We start from the raw sequence: 22,667 nt of genomic DNA, 5'->3' as shown, positions 1-22,667 counted from the left end.
GAGGGGTACGAAGAATGCTGTGTGTACCTCAGGGCAGCCACGTGTAAAAGGTTGTGTGCATGTGTCCATGCTCAGACGTCAGCATGGGTTACCAGACTTGCTGTAACCTTGTTCTGAGCTGACCCTCATTTCCAGTGTACTTTTGGCTTGGATCTAACTTCCTCCTTCATATTCTGCCCTCATCTCCTGGCGTGACTCTCCTCTCTCCTCAAATTTACTTCCTGAATTGCATCTCGTCATCCTTGTGACACACTTATCTATTAGTTGGCTCTGTTTTCTCTTTCACATTCCTACGTATTAGTAACACACAAACACACACACACCTGTGTGCGTCCTACCACCCTGCAAGCCCTGATTGCTCAGCCTCCATTATCTCTATCCCAGGTTAGCCTGCCCTCCAATCACCTCCCTTCACTTGATCCCAGATACTCTTCCTGTTTCAAATCTGCTGCCTTATTTCTGCTTCCCTCTTGACCCTGCTTTCTAAATGTTCACCTCTACTTCTCCCCTGCCCATCTCTCCCCACCTGGACTGAGTCCTTTCCCCTTTCCCCTTATCAGGGTTGAGAACCACAATGATCAGAATCCTCTGCGAGTGCTTCGCTATCTGGAAGTGTTCAAGAACTCAGACAAGGAGGATGACCAGGAGAATCCATCTGAGAAACAGCCCTCTGGGGCTGAGAGTGGGACTCTAGCCAGAGCCTCTTTGGCTCTTCCAACTTCCTCCCTGTCCCGGACCGCGTCCCAGAGCAGCAGTCACCGAGGCTGGGAGATCCTTCGTCAAAACACCCTGGGGCACTTGAATCTTGGACTGAACCCTAGTGAGGGGGATGGAGAGGAGGTCTACCATTTTTGATTAACATCGCTGTCACTCTTGACCTTACTCCTGGTTGGCCTGGGGGCGGGGACGGAGACGGAGACCTCTGCCTATGCAAGTGTCTAACTTCTGTGCCTGTTAATCATGGGAGGGTGAGACAGAACAATCCCTAAAGGGTCATGCCTCACACTTCACATCAGAATTTCTGGCAATGGGCAATGGTCATCGATTGTCTCACGTATTTTCTGGGCTCTTGCAAGTCACCCATCTCAGGAAAAAGGAGGTTGGCAACTAAAGACATGAGGCAGGGATGCTAGATTAATGTCAGGACCATTTCTCTTCTGCCCCACGCAGCCCCTAGAAAGTAGTAAGCTGTGAGGCTTTTCTGGCTCCCCAGGGCTTACGTGGGAAGAGCCAGGCATGGCATAGAGGTTGTGGCCCTTCTTTTTTTCCCAGCCTCCTGTAGGTCTCTCTCCCCACTTAGCAAGCAAACACCAACTGCAATAAAAAAGTCTCCTTATTCTTGCCTTCTTTAATTTTTTACTGGGGCACAATACATGTCACATAAAATTTACCATATTATCCATTTTCAGATGTGCCATTCAGTGGCATTAAGTACATTCACATTGTTGTGTAACCATCACCATTATTCATTTATGGAAGTTTTTCATCATTCTGAACTGAAACTCTAATCCCCATTGAACAATAACTCTCCAGCTATCTCTCTGCCCTGGTCTCCGATAACCAATATTCTGCTTTCTGTCTATGAATTTAACTATTCTAGGTATCTTATATAAGTGGGATTCTGCAATCTTAGTCCAAAATTTGACACAGTTTGTTTATTTATTCATCTACCAATGGACATTTGAGTTTTTTCTACCTTTTGGCCGTTGTGAATAATGCTGCTATCAATATGGTATACAAATATCTGTTCTAGTTTCTATTTTCAGATACTTTGGGCATACACCTAAAAATGGAATTGCTAGACAATTCTTATGTTTAATTTTATGAGGAACTGCCATACTGGTTTTCACAATAGCTTTCACCATTTTACATTCCCTTCTAATGGATGTGAAGTGGCTTCACATTGTAGTTTTGATTTGCCTTTCCCTAATGACTAATGATACTGAGCATGTTTTTATACACCTATTTATTGGACGTTTATATACCTTCTTTGGAGAAATGTCTTTTCGGTTTATTTGTCCACTTTCGAATTAGGTTTTTGTTGTTGTTGAATTGCCTTATCTTTGCTTTTTGAGGCTCACAGTCTGAAGTGTTTGCATCCTGGTGTGTTTTTAAGAATGTATGGTAAATTAGGCCTATATTTGAATGGCCTAATCATTTCTTTTCCAGGACCCTCCTGCTCTGTCCTTGTGCCTGGAGCTAATCATCCTTGTGCCTGAAGGCAACTAATCATCCTTGTGCCTGGAGGCAACAGGCTCCTGCTTGTTCTCCTGACATAGCCATCCTCCATTCCCATCTCCCTTTGCCCCACACTGAGTTGTGAAAGGAACAGCAACAATAGAGGAAGGGTCATCCCTCTCCAGGAGGGAAATTAGGAATCATGTGTCCAGGGCACCCATTATAGGTGCTCATGGGCAGCCTCTCTTGTGTCTCCAGCACTATACTTCTAATCCCAGCCCCATCATCACCCTTAGCAAAAAGCCATGTCAGCTTTTCAAAGGACTGTGGTCTGGGATAACAAAGAAGTAAGTGGTATTTGTGAAACCACAGACAGTTAATTCAGATACACCAGCTCAGAGCTGAGTGCCCAGCAGTGAGGGATCGCACAATGTGTATACACGTGCCTGCACACACTGGGACACAGTGGTGGCAGGGTGTGTAAAACTGCTCAGTCACCATCATTCTTCTTTATTCTCTTCATAGTGGAAGCACTTTAAAATTCTGCTTCTTAGTCCTTTTTTTTTTTTTTCTTGAGACAGGGTCTTGCTCTGTTGCCCATGCTGAAGTACAGTGGTGCGATCACTGCTTACTGCAGCTTTGACCTCCTGGGCTCAAGTAATCTTCCCCCATCAGCCTCCCAAGTAGGTGGCACTACAGGTGTGCACCACCACACCCAGCTAATTTTTGTATTTTTTTTAGAGATGGGGTTTTGCCATGTTGCCCATGGCTAGTCTTGAACTCCTGGTCTCAAGCAATCCACCTGCCTCGACCTCCCACAGTGCTGGGATTACAGCATGAGCCACTGCACTAACCCTGTAATCCTTTTAATACTTGCTTAACTTGTCTATAAACTTATATGTCTTTTGATTTGAGCCCTTGGCCTGCCCCCAGGTATTGTCCTTTGTCCTGGCTTGTGCACCTGGTATGTAATTAAAATTGCTTACTGCCTAGGTTTTTCACTAAAATAAGAATTACTAAGAGTTAACATTATAAATTAATGAATGTAATTAAAACTACTAGGTACATACAAATGTGTATTAAACAGGTAGGCTGTGTTTTTTTTGGAGAACAAATGTTAAAATAAGTCATGGGAGTGTGGTTCTTTTTTAAGAGAAAGTGTTTTTTTTTTCTAGTTTAGAGGATTTTAAGGATTGTTTCAAGTTAACAGAAAGGACAAAACTGAAGGTTTAAGCAAGTCGTAGAAGGTTTGTGGAAGATTGATCTTGCAAAACGAATTTTGTGTGTGATCAAGTTTGGCTAAAATTTTAAGGGGGTTATTTAGATTTTATACAAATTGAACATTCATATAAATAGCACATTGATGCAGGGTCAGAATCTGAGCGCCTGTGTGAGGCAGGATTTTCTTGGAATATTGATGTGTTCTTTAACACAAATTTGTAAAGTTTATAAAGGCCTCATGGAAATCTTACCTTACAATCAAACTAATTAAAATTTGGTAGATTTGTTTATAAGATTCTATTAAAGCTTTAGAATTAACAATACAGTAATACAAAAATAAAATTTGGTTTTCTCTTTTAAATAAGATTTTTGTATAATATTAAGAGATAGTAAAAGATTTTCATTTGCCCTTTGAATAAACTGCCAAAAAAATTAAAGAAGAAGGAGAGAGAGAGACAGATTCAGTTGGCTTCCCACTGTCTCTATTAGGTCCTATTTTTTAGAAAACTGAGGTCTTCTTTATCAAGGAGTAAAGATTTCTGCTTTTTTTTTTTAAATTGGTGAGTTATCACTTCAGCTAAATGATTTACTTTATAATGACCTGTAATCTCATTTTGCGATATCAAGTGCTTTAAACTTTTAATGTTGGACTAACTTTCCAAGATTAAATTCTAAATGCAGTCTTTTAACCTCAAACTGACTTTTAAATGTCCAAGAGAGGCATATTTGGCTTATTTGATATGTTAAAATCATACAGGAGGCATTGCCAAGCATAAAATGGTGTGTAACTTTCTTTGAAATATATTTATATAAATGTGCTATTGTTATGTGTTCCAAAATTTTATAATATTCTTATAATTTTAATATGTCTTGGTATATGTGATCAGTAATAATTATAATTATGGTAAATTATTGTGTGCCACAGAAATAACCAGATTTCCTTGTCAATTATATCTTTGACTGTGGATATCTTTTGTCATTCACAATTATTATTTTACTTTGTTCCTTTTCAAAAAGTTGTTTATAATCAGTTATAGGACTCCAATGGTGTATTAGTTCATTCCCATGCTGCTATGAAGAGATACTTGAGACTGGGTAAATTATAAAGAAAAGTTTAATTGATTCACAGTTCTGCATGACTGGGGAAGCCTCAGGAAACTTAGAATCACTGGAGAATCGCCTCTTCACAGGGTGCCAGGAGAGAGAATAAGTGCCAAGCAAAGTGGGTAGCCCCATATAAAACCATCTGTTGCCGATGCTGGAGTACAGTGGGCAACTCACTGAATGAGTGAGTTCTCATTAGAACTCACTAGCATGAGAACAACATGGGGGGAACTGCCCCCCATGATTCAATTACCTTTCACTGGGTCCCTCCCACCACATGTGGGGATTATGGGATTACAATTCAAGATGAGATTTGGGTGGGGACACAAAGCCAAACCGTATCAGATGGATACTTTTAAATGCAGGTTTCTGACAGCTTTGGAGATTGTGCCATTAAAATAGAGGAAAAAAAACTTCCAGGACGCTCCTGGAGATCTGATGTATTCATGAGGATTGTTGACCCAATATCAAATAGAACAGAGGTTAATTGCATGAACTGAGCTAATAGAAGACTAAAATAATTTTTTTGTGTGATCTTTTTGTCTGAAACATTGGTGATTCTTTTCATTTTTTGGGTTGTTTACAGCTTTTAACAATTGAGTAAAATATGCTGTTGTGAGCAAAATTTAAAGCATATTTCTTTCTGTCTACCTGATTTCTCCAGAATTTGAAAACTATTTTTGAGTATTCTTAATTTATAACAATATAGTTATTTGTATGAGCTCAATAAGAATCTGCTTTCTTTTGTAACAGGACACAATTGGAGACTATTATTTTACTAAAGCTTTGACTAGAATGAAATATTTTAAGCTATAAACAAAACAAACTGTTTTAAGGAATTGCAATTGACTTATAGAGCCAATAAAAGATCCTTAAAAAAACTGGCCTTGTACCTTGCCTACACAATTCTTTTACAGGGTTCCCAACCTGTGATAAGTAAAGAACGTTACTTTCTGGCAGGCCCAGGAACCCCAAGTTATCTTGGGATTAAGAAGAGAGGCATTCGCCCAATTCACACAGATATCTGCAGGCACAAATAAATTCTTGACTGGGCTTGGGGCCTTTAAAAAGTCTAAACTAAGATTCCTTAAATAAAAAAGTTTCCAGCAAAGTCAATTTAAAAAAGGCCTATATAGAAAATAATTATTCTTGCTGCACTTTATACAAAGAATCAGGTGAAGTATAATACAACTAAAGCTTTTTTACAAATAAATTAGTCCTACTATGATTTGTGTTTGATAAAAATGGAGGACTAAGATAAAAATTATGTTTTTTTTTTTAAAAAAAACATATAAAACACCTCTTCTTAGACCCCACCTTATCAATTGTTTCTCAGTTTCATTCTTTGTTAAAATGCATTTGGACTGAATCCTAAGTTCTTTCCTGGCTACAAGTCTCCAAACTACTGTTCATTTTTTTTTTCCCTTTTCTTTCATTTGTTCCCTTTTTTTTCTGATTTGGAATCTAGAAATTAAAACTAGAAATTTTAATTTAAAATTAAATTAAAATTAAAACTGTGCTTTTCTTAAAGTTCTGCCAAGTGAAACTTGAAACTTAAACTTTGGGAAAAGTAACAGCAAATCATTTATATATATAAACCACTTTTGTGCCTGCCTACTCGTGCATGGACTTCAGAGCAATATAGCCCAAATCAGTTTTCCAGGATTACTTTCCCCTTTTGTTGTCATGATCTTTCCTCCTTTTCTACTGGTTTTCTTTCTCTCTTCTTTCCCCTATTTTTCTCTGTGGAACATGAAACTTCACAACCTGCTAAGAATGATCCTTTCTAAAATGAGGGACCTAACCCTCTAGAAATAAACTGTCCTAGTGACAAGGGATCAGACCAAACCTGAGATCAGACACTCACTTTCTTCTACAATGCTTTCCCTGAAAGATTTGGAAGAACAGGGTGGGAGGATGTGAAAGGAAAATAACATCTTGGGACCTCAAACTCACTATGTGAAAGGGAAAAGTTAAGTTTGGAAACTGAGTCAAACTTTTGGAAGTTGCCTTTCTTCCAAAAAGTTTGGAAACTGCCTGTCTTTTTTGTTCCTAAACAGATAGCCTCAAGACAGAAGGCCACATTAGCTCCCCAGATGGCCTCCTTCACCCTGACATTATAAATTAACAGTTTATCTTCACGGGTACAGGAGAAGAGAAGAATAGAAATCGTCCCTCCTCCTACCCTGGGATGAAGCCATATTTGACTTCTTCCTCTAATTTACTTTGTCTTATGTAAAGTGCAGATTTATTGAGCATGACACAAATACATAAATGACTGTTCCTCTGTCCCCTGCTTCTCACATGCAACATGTGGATTCAGTGAGCACTAATCAAAGCCTCAAAAGAATGTAACCACTTGTCTACTCTCCGCCACTTTTCTTTAACTTTTCTCCTTCCCCTCCTGGCCACTTTTACCCCTTTAAATATTGAAGCCTTCAAAACCCACTTTGGAAAAAGTGCAGGCCTCAGATCTTACTGTGGCCTGTGTCTCTTTTTCCTGTGTCCTCAGCCTTGCAAAATAAACCTGTAAATTGATCGAGACTTGTCTCAGACATCTTTTTCTCAGTTTACAACTTCCACTCCTGTGCAAAGCTAAACTCCCATCTGTGTTCTAGATCCATTCCTCACTCTGTCTTTTCACACCCTGTGTCCATCACTGTCTCCTTTGACCCCTCTCACGTGTGTATCTTCAACTTCTCCTTCCCTGGTAGCTCTGTCAGCAAATAAGCATGCTCTATTCTTTTGCATTTTCAAAGAAACTGCAAACTCCCTCCCTCAACTCCACCTCTTCTTTCAGCTACTCCCTGTTGAGGGCCAAACTTCTTAAGAGTAAATCCCATTGTCTACTGGCCTCCCACTGACACCTCAACCCATTGTGATTTGACCCTGCCTTCTCCGTGATACTGATACCTGTAGTTAAAACCACTGAACAGTCTTAGTTTTGCTTGAACACTCGGTAGCATTCAGATTACAGTTAACTGTGCGCCACCTCTCAACACGTCTTGTGCCACATATCGCAGCTGTCCTGGCTGCTTCTCCTCCACTGACCCCTTAAAGATTTTCAGTCCACAGGCTGTTTTCCTTACCACCTGGGTAGTCCTGCCTAATTCAATAGATTACCATGCACAAGCTCAGAATCCCTAGCTCCTTATCATCACTTTAGATCTGTCTCCGGAGCTCCAGGCATGAACAGCTTGGACGCCTATTGATTGGACCGCTCTACCTGGATGTTTTACAAACACCTCAAACTCAACATGTCCCAAACTGAACAGCTTTTCTTCCTCACCAAACCTGCTCCTCCACCAGTGTTTCCAACCAACTATGTGGTAGCACAACAAAGTTGCCTAAGCCAGGATCCTAGGCGTCCCATCCTCCACACCTCTATCTCAACTCTCATATCCAGTTGATCTCACGTCTTGTGGATAGTCTAGTCCCTAAATTTCTCCTTTGAAAAATAACTAATTTTGATTAGATAACACATCACAAGGTACAAAACCCAAAGAGCACACAAGATATCTAGGAAAGTAAGCTCTCTTATCTCTGTCTCAGCCTGTTGCTTGTTATTCTCAGGGACATTCACTAATGAAAGTTTATTATTTATCCTTCCAGAAATACTCTAGGCATTTCCAAGTATATGTATGTATATGTTTGTCTTAAAATACATATGATAGCATAGTAGATTAGAAAAGGAGTTGTTGCTTTTGTCACTTAGGATATTTTAAAGCATCTCATTCTGCACATGATTTTACCATGATGTATTATTTTTATTCCTGGGTAGTGCTATATTCTCCTTCCCCCTGGCTTTCATAATTTCTGGACCTTTCTACCCCTCTGCCTCCATTTCCTCTTTCATTGCTGTAACTTTTTTTTTTTTTTGAGACGGAGTCTTGCTCTGTCGCCCGGGCTGGAGTGCAGTGGCATGATCTCTGCTCACTGCAATCTCCACCTCATGGGTTCACGCCATTCTCCTGCCTCAGCCTCCCCAGCAGATGGGACTACAGGCGCCCACCACCACGCCCGGCTAATTTTTTGTATTTTTCGTAGAGACGGGGTTTCACCGTGTTAGCCAGGATGGTCTCGATCTCCTGACCTCATGATCCACCCACCTCAGCCTCCCAAAGTGCTGGGATTACAGGTGTGAGCCACCTCGCCCGGCCCATCGCTGTAACTTTTATTCATCCTATTGGTCTCAGCTTAAAGATTATACATTTAGGGTGGGTGAATGTACACATGTGTGGTAAGAGAGGGGGCTCCCTGACTCACTCCTAGACTAGGTTAGAGACTACCTGCTTTATGTTGCTAGACCACCTATATTTTCTTTTTATTACACACACTGGACTTTATTGCACTTGTTTGTTTAAATGACTATGAGCTCCACAAACGTAAAGATGATGTCCATCTTATTCACCCTTGTATTCCTAGTACCTGGCATAATTCCTAGTACAATGTATTGTGAAATGAATATTTATTAACTGAATCTATGAATGATTGACCTATTTTTATTCTGACTTTTCTTACTGGCCATACATATTTCCACTTTTTTTCTACCTGTCAAAGGTGGTAAAAAAAAATAGCTGCCTTTTGAGTGAGGTTGTAGTAATTAAAGATGACCACATAATATGAGTGGAAACACTTTGGAAAGAATAAAAACCAATGCAAATGTGATTGCTAGAACATGTGTTTAGCCTAAATATACATGTGTGTGTGAATATGTATTTGTGTGTGTGTCTGTGTGTGTATATATGAGACACAGAGAGAGACAGTGAGAAGAAGGAGGAAGAGGAAAAAGGTGGTGGAGGAGAAGGGGCAGGAGGGGGACTGACAGAGAAGAGAAGAAGGAAGAAGGGGAAAAAAGATGAAGAATAAGAGGAGGAGGAGGAAAAGGGGGCAAGAAGTCCTTCAGCAAAGCTCTGGGACAGCACTTACTGTATGGTATGTGGTACCCTCTGTAAGAGGCATTAAGATAATCTGTGAGATTCCACATCTGCCCTCAGGAGCCCAAGTGAGAAGGGAAGAGAACACATACACACAGACATCAGCTCACCGCAGGGCAGATGTGGGAAGTGACCCGTGTGCTAAACGAGATGGCAAATGTCTCTTCCTGCCTGGCCGCTGCAAGGCTTCTATACAGGACTTCAGAGACAGGGACAGGGAGTAGAAGAAATATCCACTGCTCGTTCTGCCTCAGGAATTCTTCAGGTACCCACAAATGGTTACTATTCTTCCCCCTCTGTCTCCCCTGTCCCTGATTATTTCAGAATATAGAATGCAAAAAAATATTCATGCTTCTGTATGTCTCATAGGCCAGAGGCTGGAAAGCAATGAGAAAATGTTGTTCTCAGCTGGGTGCAGTGGCTTATGCCTATAATCCCAGCACTTTGGGAGGCCAAGGTGGACAGATCACCTGAGGTCGGGAGTTCAAGCCCAGCCTGACCAACATGGAGAAACCCCATCTCTACTAAAAATACAAAAATTAACCAGACACGGTGGCACATGCCTGCAATCCCAGCTACTCGGGAGGCTGAGGCAGAAGAATTGCTTGAACCCTGGAAGTGGAGGTTGCAGTGAGCCGAGATCATGCCATTTCACTCCAGCCTGCACAACAAGAGCGAAACCCCATCTCAAAAAAAAAAAAAAAAGAAAAAGAAAAAGAAAATGTTCTCACAGGCATCACTGGACTTTTAAAATGCCTCCCTCCCTCAGACGTTTGCAAAGTATGTTATTGACAAGGTGCTGGGTTCTGGTAAGAACAGCTGAGTTGCACCTGAGGAATGGCTCTGCCGGAAGCCTCAGGAATGGGGGCCAGAGGTCAGCATTCCTCCCTGTGTTGCATCTGAAGAAATGCAAGATAAGGTCTGGGCAGAGCTGAGGGAGGGGAAAAAAAAGGAGGAGGGAGAGAGTAAGCCAAGGTAGGGCTGTCTTAGCAGGTCCTTAGAGCAGGATGGCATTGCATGGCAGGGCAGAGAAGAGACATTGGAGAGAGAGAGGGGCCAACAATGGCATCCAGAAGGCTGCTCGGCACACCTGAGATCACTCCAGGAAAAGCTGAGAGAATGCCTTGACATGAGGTCAAGGATCATTTACCTCCTTGAGCCAAGCTCCCTTGTTTCTTAAAGGTTAATGAGGAAAAGATGAGAAATGGGCATGGTGAGAAATACTTTAACCAGGTAATGCTGAGTGATGTCATGCAGACAGGGAGAAGTTGGTGAAGTGTGGCCCCCCTCTCTCTGCCCTGGGATGGCAGCCAGGTTGGAGCCACCTGGGGAAGGACTGGACACACCTTCTTCATTTTGCTTGCACCTCTTTGTTATCCCTGGGTTTGAGGAGGCGGCATTTAAGATCAATTGAGCCTGAGGGGGTAGGGGCTTGTGCAAGCCAGCTGCAGCATGGCAAGCCTGAGTGTGTGCCTCCACACTTACCTGTGCAGTGCTTCCTGCACTCACCTGTGCGGAAGAGCTTCTCCTTCGTGATTCCTTTTTTTTTTTTTTTTTGAGACAGAGTCTTGCTCTGTTGCCAGGCTGGAGTGCAGTGGGACCATCTCAGCTCACTGCAACCTCCACCTCCTGGGTTCAAGCGATACACCTGCCTCAGCCTCCTGAGTAGCTAGGACTACAGGCACGTGCCACCATGCCCAGCTAATTTTTGTATTTTTTTTAGTAGAGATGGGATTTCACCATGTTGGCCAGGATGGTCTCGATCTCCTGACCTAGTGATCCGCCTGCCTTGGCCTCTCAAAGTGCTGGGATTACAGGCATGAGCCACCGCGCCCAGCCTCCTTCATGATTCTTAAAGGTCATTCTCTTTTCAACAAAGCTTTCTTTCTTTGGCCCTTTTACTTGAGCTGCTTTTTTTCTTCTTCCTGACCAAACTGTGGTGCCCACTGAGGGTTACAACCTGCCTCCAAGACACATCATCACTACCACCCTGCCCCAACCACCACCAGGGCCCTCTTTGGTCGGTACTGTCTTAGGTGCTCTGTTAACCCAAGGCCACCTCAGCCGCTGCCTCTTTTCTCATCCCCATGAGCAGAGCTCCCTCGAGAACGGGGGCCCCTGACGGATGACGTGTGCATGTGAAAACCCAGTTTTACTCCCCAGCTGTGCCATGGTATTAGCTGAGGAAACTTGAACATCACTCAGTGATGATGATAATTTCTGACTTGTGTACCTGACATGATTATGACAAGAAAATAGCACCAAGCATGTGAAAGCACACACGTTCCTAAAATTTTACTGCTGTAAGGAGTGATTGCAATACCTTGGGCTGCCCTGGTTCCCTTCTCTTGTGCTCTTGCTCCCTCTGCTTTTTCTGAGCCCCCTCTGGACACTGTCTTCCAATTCAGAAATAAGGATATAAGGGAAAGAGATGTAGAAATAAAAGGCCATGGCTCCATGAAGGTGACACTGGCCAGGTCCTTAGAGCCTCTGTCATGCCCATAGGTCAGAGGGGGTAACCCCCAAATGATGGCTCTTTACTTCTTCAGGAATTCTCAGACTCCAGCCCCTCATCCTGTAGTCTCTCTCTTCTCCCTAAATAAACCACATCCAGAGAGGGCAGCTGCAAAGGGAGGGTTGCAACAACCTGTTCTTTCTTTTTTTGGGGGACAGGGTCTTACGCTGTCACTCAGGCTGGAGTGCAGTGGTGTGATGGTGGCTCACTGCAGTCTCAACTCAGCCCTCAGCCTCCCAAATAACTGGGACTACAGGTGCACCACCATGCCTGGCTAGTTTTTTGTTTGTTTTTTGGCAGAGACAGGGTTTAGCCATGTTTCCCAAGCAACTTGTTCTTTCTTTACCCAGGCAGAAATCTCTGTCTCTTTCCCTTCTCTCTCTCCCTCCCTCCACAGGTGAACTTGGTGAACCTGAGGGGCAAGAAGGAGGCAATCCCAGGTTCCATGGCCTCTGTGCCAACCCCCCAGGTCTCAGGTCAGTGATCACTCCTTCCCTCTGGGTCCCAGGCCAGACCTGATGGGGAAGCTCAGGGTGGGAGGGTGGGAATGGCTGGGGAGACAGGTGTCTTTGCTACATACACCACGTCCTTTCCTCCATCCTAGCTGCTGCTCCCTTCCCACCTTATCCAGGCCAATTAATCTTTCAAGAGCAGATGGCCATTTCTCTGTGTGTGGGCTGGGGATTGAAAAACCCCCTCCCCACCCCACCGGGCACACACACACCTCCCTGCCACCTTTCCTTGTTCTTCACCACCTTCTGAGCCCCTCTCTTGTACACTGGGCCACCTTTACCCTTGGGGCCTAGGAAAGAAAATATACCTATTAAATAGCTTGCAATTTCCCAGGCACAGCTCATTCCTCATAAAACGTAGTTCATCATAAACTCTACGCCAGGCGCTCCAATGCGGAAAAAGAAGAATGTGATGTGATTTAGCCTCTTCCTTTGAGACTCTCTAAGTGGGAAAAATAGGCAAGCAAAGGGACAATGTTAATGCAGTAAGATCCTTTCCATGCAGGGCAGGAGGGAAGAGAGGTGGGGGCACAGGAGAGGCAGGGACTGGCCCTGACTGGGTAGAGTTGGGTGCCTAGGGAAGAAAAGAGAGAGTTTGACATTCAAATTGGGCTTCAGAGGATGAGCTGGAGTTTATGAACAGATCATCTGGGGCATCTTCCTGAACTGGGGCAGGATTGGCCTGATTAGAGAGCCTGGTGTAGGGGAAATGCCATAACCCCTATTTCCTCACTATTCAAGTCAACAGTGAACAAGGGACTTAGATGTAAACGGTCTCTTTGGGAGAGCAGGGGGTGAGGTCTATGGAAGGGATGATACAGAAACCCACCCTGTGTAGGTGGTAACAGCCTGAGGCAGGATCTACTCTAGTCTCCTGGAGGGAGAGAGCGGATTTTCTCACCAGAGGGTAATGTGGTCTATCACTGAAAGGGCTCCAAGGCAGAATAACAGCCATAGAAGAGAAGAATGAGGGAATAAGAACAGAGGCTATTACTGTATATTTGCCATGGGCCAGCTGCCTCCCACACTCTTCTCTCTCATCTAATTCTCAGGAGCCTGCAAGTTAGCTGTTGTCATCCTTATTTTACAGACAGGCAACTAAGGCCCAGAGAGGGTGAGTTACTTGCCTAAGGTCAAGTGACTATTACCGTGCTCATTTTGTAGACAAGGAAACTGAGGCTGAGAGGGGTGTGCTAATTTGACTAATATCACTCAGCCAGTAATTAGCAGAGTCTGATTTTGAACCCAAATTTATCTGGCTCCAAGACCTCGTACTTCTACCTCACAATTCAGAGCCCCTGAGATAAGACAGTTCTAAAGTCTCTACCAGAAAGCTGTTTCCTAGATGGGTTGGATTTCAAATACTCCCCCCAAAGCAAAATGATAAAACAAGTGACTTGCATTCATATGACACTTTATGGTGTATAAAGTCTTTTCACGGTCGTTATCTTCTTTAATCCTAAAAACAACCCCATAAAGTAAACAGAGCGGTATTAAGCGTTCCTATTTTACAGACAAGGAAGCTGATTCTCAGAGAGATTGTCTGATTGAAGTCACAGATCTCACCAGAATGGAGCAGGGCAATGACCCAGGATTTCTGGGCTCCTGGAGAGATCTGTCTCCACAAGGGCTCTCTCGTTGTATGGACAGATGGACAAATCCAGATCCTGGTGGATGGAGCACGACCCTCTTCATAAAGTCTGTAGCAAGGGTGAACACAGATAATGGAACTAAAAGACACCTCTGAGTCTGTCAGCTCACAGGCACTTGCACACCTCTGACTGTGTTTAGTACATTGCAGCAGCCACCCTCAATGCTGGGCACACAACTTCAGGCAGAGAATCATCCACCAGCACCTTCAGCGTTGACTCGGATAGGCAGCCCTGTGCCAATAGTTTCCTTCTGCACTTTGGTCCACGTGCAAGAATTTTAGGCCCAGTACTGCCTGCGAAACAGTTCCTGGACTCCCCAGCAGCTTGAAGACTCAGGGTTCCCTCAGACACTCCAAAGTCAGCTCTTGTAGTTAGAAACCTCGGCAAAGCAAGGAGAAGGAGGAGGAGAAGATAAAGGAGGGCAAGTGGGAGCCCCGGGCAGGAGAACTGCTCCCAGGGTACAGCACATAGCTCTGTGATGACAGGGGTGATGGGTAAACAGATTCTTATCGGGAGATCATTGTATACTCCAGCTGTCGCCCATTCCCACCTTGCCCCATGCTTGTACCAGCACACACATGCTCAAACAAAGCCAAGTTGCACACTCCAGCATCCACACTCCCACGTGCACAGGGCACTACACACAGGAGGGAACCATGCCCCATGCTCCAAGAATCGTGTGATGGAGGCTGGGGAGGTGGGGAGTTGCAGAATAGCTAAAGTCTTTTTTTTTTTAATTTTCTAGTTCCTGTTAGTGTAGTGCCTGACTAGCGACCTCATGCTCCTGGTGCCCAGCTAGGTCCAGGATTTCCCAACAGCCATCTGGAGAACACACTGTTGGGCTTCCATCCCTCCCTGTACCCAGCTGGGACACCACCTCCTGGCCCCCTCAGCTGCTGCCACTCCACCTTCCTCTCAGCCTCCCAGCTCAGGTATCTGCCACAGAATCTGCCCAGTCCCTGGTGTCTCAGCTTAGCACTACCCTGTGGTCTAGGGGGAGGCTGAGCCACCACCTTCTCCCTACTGCAGTTCTATCCAGGGGCGAAGCTCCCGTTGTGAGAAAAGTTGGGGAAGGTTTGCACCCTGACTCGCTGGTGCCTCCCAGCCCCTAGGTTCTTGGGTGTGTCCCTACTCCACCTCCAGGGGACTTCCTCCCCCTCAGTTCTGCTCCTTCCCTGCTTCTGGGTCTCTCTGTCCTGGACCCCTCAGACCCAGACCTTTCAGAAGAGGCAGCTTGCTTCCAGTGTGTCCCCCTCCCATGGTTTGGGCATGTCTGTACGTGTTAAACCATCCTCCACTCTTAACCAAGTCTGGCATTTTGCTTTTTTTTTTTTTAAGGAGGTGGTGGGGTGTTTGGGCGACTGCTTGCCTTAAATAGAATTCAATAGAGTTCTTCTCACTGTCTGCCCTTTCACTGAGTTTGTTGGTTGAAGAGAGAAGAATAAGAAGTGCAGGTGGGGACAACCAGGGGAAGATTGGCAATCAAATGCCACCCCTGCAGGCCTGCTGCCCAGAAGGCTATGGTGAGCAGACTGCATGCTTCTGGAAAAGAATTCTGCTTTCGGTTTGAATTTTTAACAGCCATGATGGGCTTTGGGATAAAGGCTTGTTCCTGTCTTCTGAGCCCCAAATAATGCTGTTTATTCTGGGCTTAGTGGCCCCCACATACCCTCCTTTCCCCACTCTCTGGCTAAGAGGCAACAGCCAGGTTCTCATGGAGTGAAAACTGTTGGTGACCTGGAGTCCAGAGTCTGGGGACACTGCCCTGGATTGGGGAGCCAGCCCACTCCCGCCTTGTCAGAGGGAACACGCACCTTGTCCCCTCCATATCTGTGGCTTTCCAGAGCTCCAAGAATCACCATGGTTCAGGAGCTTCATCCTCTCTTCAGCCAGAGCTACTTGGACCACAGAATCCTGTCATTCGGAAGGTCAGAGGAGAGTCAGAGGCTTTGTGTCTTCATGTTCTGCCTGCGGCCTGCTCTCTCCTTCCTGTGTAACTCAGAGACAAAGACAGTCAGGCTTAACCTGAGAGATGAGCCCTTTCTGACACAATGAAGCTTTGAGCTCCATCCTGCCTATAGCTGGAAGCTGAGGGGGGGTACCTGGGAGAGCAGAGAATGGAAAAGGGAACAGGGGCACTCAATATCTGGAGTCCTTATTTTGTAGATCAGGAAATGAAAATGTAAGTGACTTGGCCAAGGACACCAAGTGATTTCTGGTCAGCTGGGGTTAGAATGCAGCTGTCTTTATTACAGATCAATTGCTCTTTCCATTTCACTTCTCCCAGAAAGCCGATCCGCTGCAAGGCACACTTAGCCTACTTGTAAAGCTTCCCAAAGGGCTGCAGCCTCTCTTCTTGTTTGTCTTTTGTGCCTGCAAGAGAAGAGATGGGGCCAGGTATGGTAGAGTGAAGAGGATTGGGTTCCTGTTCTCACAGGGAGGAGAACTTGGGGTCTCATGAGGAAGAGAGAAAAAGATGAGGGGCAGAAAAAAGAGGCTTGGGGGAAACTTGGCCAGAAGGACCAGAGGCTGGGCCCAGGGCAAGACTGAGGAGCTTGGCATCCTCCTGCGGGTACCAGATGTCAGGGGACCCATGCAGGGGGCAGGGGGACTCTAGCTGCAGCTGGGCAGAGCAGGTGGGGCATATGGGCTTCCTCCAAAGCTTCAGGCCTCCTCTCACAAACCCAAGAGGGTCAGTACCCATTCTCCCCAGATCAGCACTCAGCCCTTCCCCTGACATCTTCTGGCTGGGGCACTCAAACTCATTGAGAGGGTGATGGAGGGGCTGTAAACTACATGAGCACTCCCAAGGTTGGACCCACCTTCCACTGAGGAGGGCAGTGGGAGAGGAGAGGGGTGAGAACTGGCAGACAGTGGGGAGAAATGGAGAAGAGGGGACGGTGGCCATACAGATGCCCACGTATGCCCTTTGGGTGCATTCTACACAGGGGTAGGGGCCCAGGAGGACTGAATGCCTGTGGGTCTTGAAATCTATAGACTGCTGGGAAGATGCTGGAAAACAGGCACCTGCGTGCACACACACACAATTGCTCTGGAACATCACTGTCATGTATTGATTCATTTTGACACAAAATACACCATGCATACATTTATGTCAAATAACGTGCACATGCATATCTAGACGGTAAAACTGGCTGCGTGGTGTGGCTGCTCATCACCTCTGCCTCCCTGTGCCCTATTTTCATCTCCAACTCAGCCCTTCAACCACCCTGCTCTTGGATCTTGCCCCCAGATCTTGCCAAGGAAGCGTGTGGAGTGTGAAGCTCCTTGGGCGCGGAGGCTCCGTGGGGCCAAGGACTGGGAGGTAGGAAATGAGGGCTTGAAGCCCCAGGGATGGAGCTACAACGAGTGATTGGGATGAGAAAAGGGATCCGGGACTAAAGTCACTTTCTAGGGAAAGGTGCATGGCAGTTCTGCAATAAATTAGACCTCTTGACCTATGAAAGTTGAAGTGACTTCGTGTGCATTGGGACCGTGGGTGAAGCATATTTCTTCAGATGCACTGGATGTTTGAGTACAAAAGGACATTGGAGAGTTTCAGAACAAAGTGCTTCCCAGGGAACTGCAGAGCCAGCGCGACAGTCAGATACCTCCAGTCAGGCACCGCAGCAGCGTACCGCGCCCCCATCCCTGGGGTGGGAGGTGTAGGGGGTAGGGTGTGTGCGTGTGTGTGTGTGTGCGGTGTCTGTAGTGTGTGTGCATGATGTGTGTGGTATGTGGTGTGTGTGCGATGTGTGTGGTGTGTGACGCATGTGTGTGTGGTGTGTGTGTGGTATGTAGTATGTGCGGTATGTGGTGTGTGTGTGGTAGGTGTGTGCTGCATGTGTGTGCTTTGTGTGGGGGTTGCATGGTGTCTGCTGTGCATGTGTGTGTGGTGGTTGTGTGTGTGTGGTATGTATGTGGTGTGTATGTGTGGTATGTGGTGTGTATGTGTGGTATGGGTGGTGTGTGCTGCCTGTGTGTGTGCTGCATGTGGGTGTGGTGTGTGTGGGTTGTGTAGTATGTGGTGTGCATGTGTGTGTGGTGGTTGTGTGTGTGTGTGGTATGGGGTGTATGTGTGTATGTTGATGTGTGTATATGTGGTGTGTACATGTGCATGTGTGTGTGTCTGCATGTGTGTGTGTCTGCATGTGTGTGTGTCTGCAGGTGTGCATGTGCATGTGTATGTGTCTGCAGGTGTGTGTGTGTCTGCAGGTGTGTGTGCCTGTGCATGTGTGTGTGTCTGCAGGTGTGTGTGCGTGTGCAGGTGTGTGTGTGCACGCGCAGGTGTGTGTGTCTGCAGGTGTGTGTCTGTAGGTGTGTGTGTCTGCAGGTGTGTGTGTGCATGTGTGTGTCTGCAGGTGTGTGTGCGTGTGTGTGTGTGCAGGTGTGTGTGTGTCTGCAGGTGTGTGTGTCTGCAGGTGTGTGTCTGTGTGTGTCTTCAGGTGTGTGTGTGCGTGTGTGTCTGCAGGTGTGTGTGTGTCTGCAGGTGTGTGTGTATAGGTGTGTGTGTGTCTGCAGGTGTGTGTGTGTCTGCAGGTGTGTGTGCATGTGTGTGTCTGCAGGTGTGTGTGTGTGTAGGTGTGTGTGTCTGCAGGTGTGTGTGTGCATGTGTGTGTTTGCAGGTGTGTGTGTGTCTGCAGGTGTGTGTGTGTGTCTGCAGGTGTGTGTGTGTCTGCAGGTGTGTGTGTGCATGTGTGTGTCTTCAGGTGTGTGTCTGCAGGTGTGTGTGCCTGCAGGTGTGTGTGTCTGCAGGTGTGTGTGTGTCTGCAGGTGTGTGTGTGTAGGTGTGTGTGTGTGTCTGTAGGTGTGTGTGTGTCTGCAGGTGTGTGTGTGCATGTGTGTGTCTGCAGGTGTGTGTGTGTGTGCATGCACTGTCATGGGCTCCTTTGCAGGCTTTATGAGTTGGCGCACGGCTGGTGAACCCAGTGACTGGAACAAACTCCAAGCTGAGTGAGTAAGCAATGCTTTTGACCTCACTACCCCTTGCTGGTTCCATCCCTCATGAGCAGAGAGCAAGGACACGCCCTCCAAGAGGCCAGGGGACACTGCCACAGGCCACACACTGACACTTGACATACCACAACACATATACCACACACACTATACAAATACACCAATACACCCCCAAAATACCACACACACTATAGAAATACACCAATACACCCCCAAAATACCACACACACTATACAAATACACAAGTACATCCCCAAAATACCACACACATGCAATGCATGTACACACACACTACACACACACACACACACACACCCCTCACCACAGAGACTAAGAGCAAGGGAGCAGAGATACTATTGCACAGTGACAGAGGCAGTAAGACAGGAAAAACTGAGCGAAACATAGAAAGACATAGGACAAATAAAAAGTGACAAAGCCAGAAAAAGACTATACATATACTTTTCTGGCTCTAAATCAGTGGTTCTCAATGGAGAATGATTTTGCCAATGTCAGCGTGTAAAGACATTCATGAGCAGCGTGTAAAGACATTCCTTGGTGGTCACAATGGAGGGGAGGGACATGCTACTGTCACCCAGTGAGTGGAGGCTCGGATGCTGCTAAACTTCCTACAATGCCTAGGACAGCCCTTGCAGAAAAGAATTATTTGTTCCGAAATATCAATAGTGCCGGGGTCGAGAAATTGTGCCCCAAATGCGGAAACATCGGGGGCGCAGGAGCTCCAAAGAGCTCCTGTGCCTCCAGCTCAGGACTGTGTAACTGTGACCTCTCTGCCCCTCTCAGGGGCCGTCAGAGGAGGCTCTGACACTCTGCCCTGGGGCCCCCAGGGAAGCCTGAGGACCTCACTTTCACTTAGCATTTGAGGCTCAGCCCCAGGCAGGGAGGACTGGTTTAACCACCTGGTCCCCAGGTTGCCTGCTCCAGTCCTGTCCTCCCTCCCTCTTGGCTCCTGACCCCTTCGGTTCTCTTCAGGGCTTGGTCAGAAGCCACCATGAGGGCAGAAAAGAGGTCAGGCCATGCACTCATCATTATGGATAAAATCATTGAGAGGAAGAGCGACTCACTCGGAAGTCACACAAGTCTTATTATTTTTGGAGTCTGGGAAAGGGAACCGGGAGAGGCCAGCCCCGTGAGTGCTCTCCCAGGATCTCCAGTCTCCCCCTCACCACCTTCACCCCAAAACTCACAGCCTCCTGGGCATGCCCACTCCTTGACTGTGGGTTACAGAACCGATTCCTCCCATGTCAGGAGGTGCTGCCCTGGGGTGGAGTGGCACAGAGGGGGCTGTGCTAGTCTCAAGGGAGAAGGAGGTCCACGGCATCCTTCCTGTCCCCTGGAAACCAGCAATATGGGATGCAGGTTTAAGATGTGAGACTGAGGCTGGACGCGGTGGCTCACACCTGTAATCCCAGCACTTTGGGAGGCCGAGGCAGGCGGATCACAAGGTCAGGAGATTGAGACCATCCTGGCTAACATGGTGAAACCCCGTCTCTACTAAAAATACAAAAAATTAGCTGGGCATGGTGGTGGGCGCCTGTAGTCCCAGCTACCCGGGAGGCTGAGGCAGGAGAATGGCATGAACCCAGGAGGCAGAGCTTGCAGTGAGCCGAGATCACGCCACTGCACTCTAGCCCGGATGACAGAGCAAGACTCCGTCTCAAAAAAAAAAAAAAAAGCGAGACTGAAAGTGATTGGTGGGGGTGCTTTCAGGAGCTTCTGAGGGTAGTGCCACCTACCCTAGGGCCACCTTCCCTTACTGATACAATGTTAGGTCCAAAGACCAAGAGAACATTGCAGCCAGAAGCTTATATCCTGCAAACTTGTCCTCCCCTCCCATCCGGACACCCCCATTTTGAGTCTGTTGGCTGATCCATGCACAACACCAGGTGGAGGAGGCTGAGGAAGAGGAAGAGCGTTGGAAAACAACGTTGTCCTCCTCCTATCCGCCTCCCTCCCTAAGTCTCCCTCCCAAAGCCTCCCTCCCCCAGCATCCCTCCCCAGCGTAACGAAGGCCTCATTGCTTTATCCCCTTCCCCACCAGACACTAAACTGGGGTCTTTGAAGCTAAATAGGTCTTTGAAGCTAAATGGATCAGCAAGCGACAAACCACTGGCTTAATGGGCACAAAGGTCTTGGGGTTCAAGGTTTGGGTTCTAGCACCTTCCCCCAACCCAGCCCGAACCCACTGACCCAGGTGGGTGGGGACGAAGCTAATCCAATTGAACTGTTTGCTCAGGACTGCGTGGCCTGGCCTCTGCCCAGCGGCAGGAACACAAATAGCTTTCCACTTGAAGGGGTCCTTCTCTCCCCTGCCCTACCTCAGCATCCACCTCCCTCCACACACCGACTCCCCCCACACACAGCACATATGACACACACCCCATGACATACATACACACACAACACACACCATACATACACACATAGTAAACCCACCATACACTACACAAATCATGAATACTATACACCACACACACACACACACATCATGTACACGCACACATACCTTAAAGATACCATATACATCACCCACTACACACCATACACACAACACACATGCAACAATCTTTCCACAATACGTATATACACAACACACATGTCACACATACCATCACAGACACCACATCCACACGCTCTACAGGCCATACCTACACACATCACATATATCATACACACGTAGACACATACCAAACACACCACAGGCACATCATATACATACAGCATACCACACACAAAACACCCCACTGATGCACATCACGAACACACGCATAAACACCACACACAAATGCACATGGGCACACACGCCATACACACGCCACACACACACTCCCCTGGCTGGGTCTTCCAACTCTGAGTCAGAGAAAGTTAGGACAAAACAGACTCTGAAGCTAGGAAGTGATCCACACACCTGTGACTCTGAACACCCAGACACCTGCCCCTAGGCTATTGGCACCTGGCTGGCACCAGGAGGTTGGTTAAGCCCGGGCTTCTGCCCCTTTCCAGTGGAAAAGTTGATCTAAATGACCTTTCCGACAGCTTCCAGCAAGCTCACGATGGAGCTCTTTGTTGTGGGAAGACGATGGGCCATGCTTAATGCCATCATTCTTCTGTATGACTGTGCGAGTCACTTAACCTCTCTGAAGCTCTGTTGGCCAGTTAGAATGAGGAGGTGTGCTAGGGAGAAAGAAGTGGGCTTGGAATGAGGGACAGGTGTGAATCTTGCCTCTGCCACCTCTATGGCCTTGGGAGAGTTCCTTTACCACAGTGAGCTTTGGTTTCTCCCATCAATACAATGTAGATAATAATACCTGCCTTGCAGGTTTGTTACGAGTTTACCTGGGAACACTCAGTTAAAAGGCCCAGCACACAGTAGCAGCTGAATAAATGTCACCTCCACGGGAAGGCTGGCAGACAGAATACTTGCAAAACGTGGGGTATATTTATACTAAAAAATTCTTTGTTGTTTATCTAAAATTCAAATTTGACCACATGTCCTGTATTTTATCGGGCACCCACCCCATGCACGGGGCATTATGGACAGTCTGTGGAGCTCCCGAGCAGGGGGTCTGCCCAG

At 46.5% G+C, this 22,667-nt stretch overlaps 1 protein-coding gene across 1 annotated transcript in view; it reads left to right on the top strand.

Annotated features, from left to right (window-relative positions):
* The window catches only part of LOC100989368 (Kell metallo-endopeptidase (Kell blood group)), a 388,650-nt gene extending 383,283 nt beyond the window's left edge, over positions 1-5,367 (top strand). The window contains exon 37 of the mRNA XM_063606397.1: positions 561-5,367. Within this exon, the coding sequence (XP_063462467.1) occupies positions 561-855 (295 nt within the window). The 3' untranslated portion in view covers positions 856-5,367. The remainder of the gene's footprint in view (positions 1-560) is intronic.
* Positions 5,368-22,667: the final 17,300 nt, after the last annotated feature.

The sequence above is a fragment of the Pan paniscus genome, chromosome 6, assembly GCF_029289425.2.
Source record: "Pan paniscus chromosome 6, NHGRI_mPanPan1-v2.0_pri, whole genome shotgun sequence".
Lineage (NCBI taxonomy): Eukaryota > Metazoa > Chordata > Mammalia > Primates > Hominidae > Pan > Pan paniscus.
The sequence above is the reverse complement of the archived record's forward strand: the minus strand, read 5'-3'. Positions and strand labels throughout refer to the sequence as shown.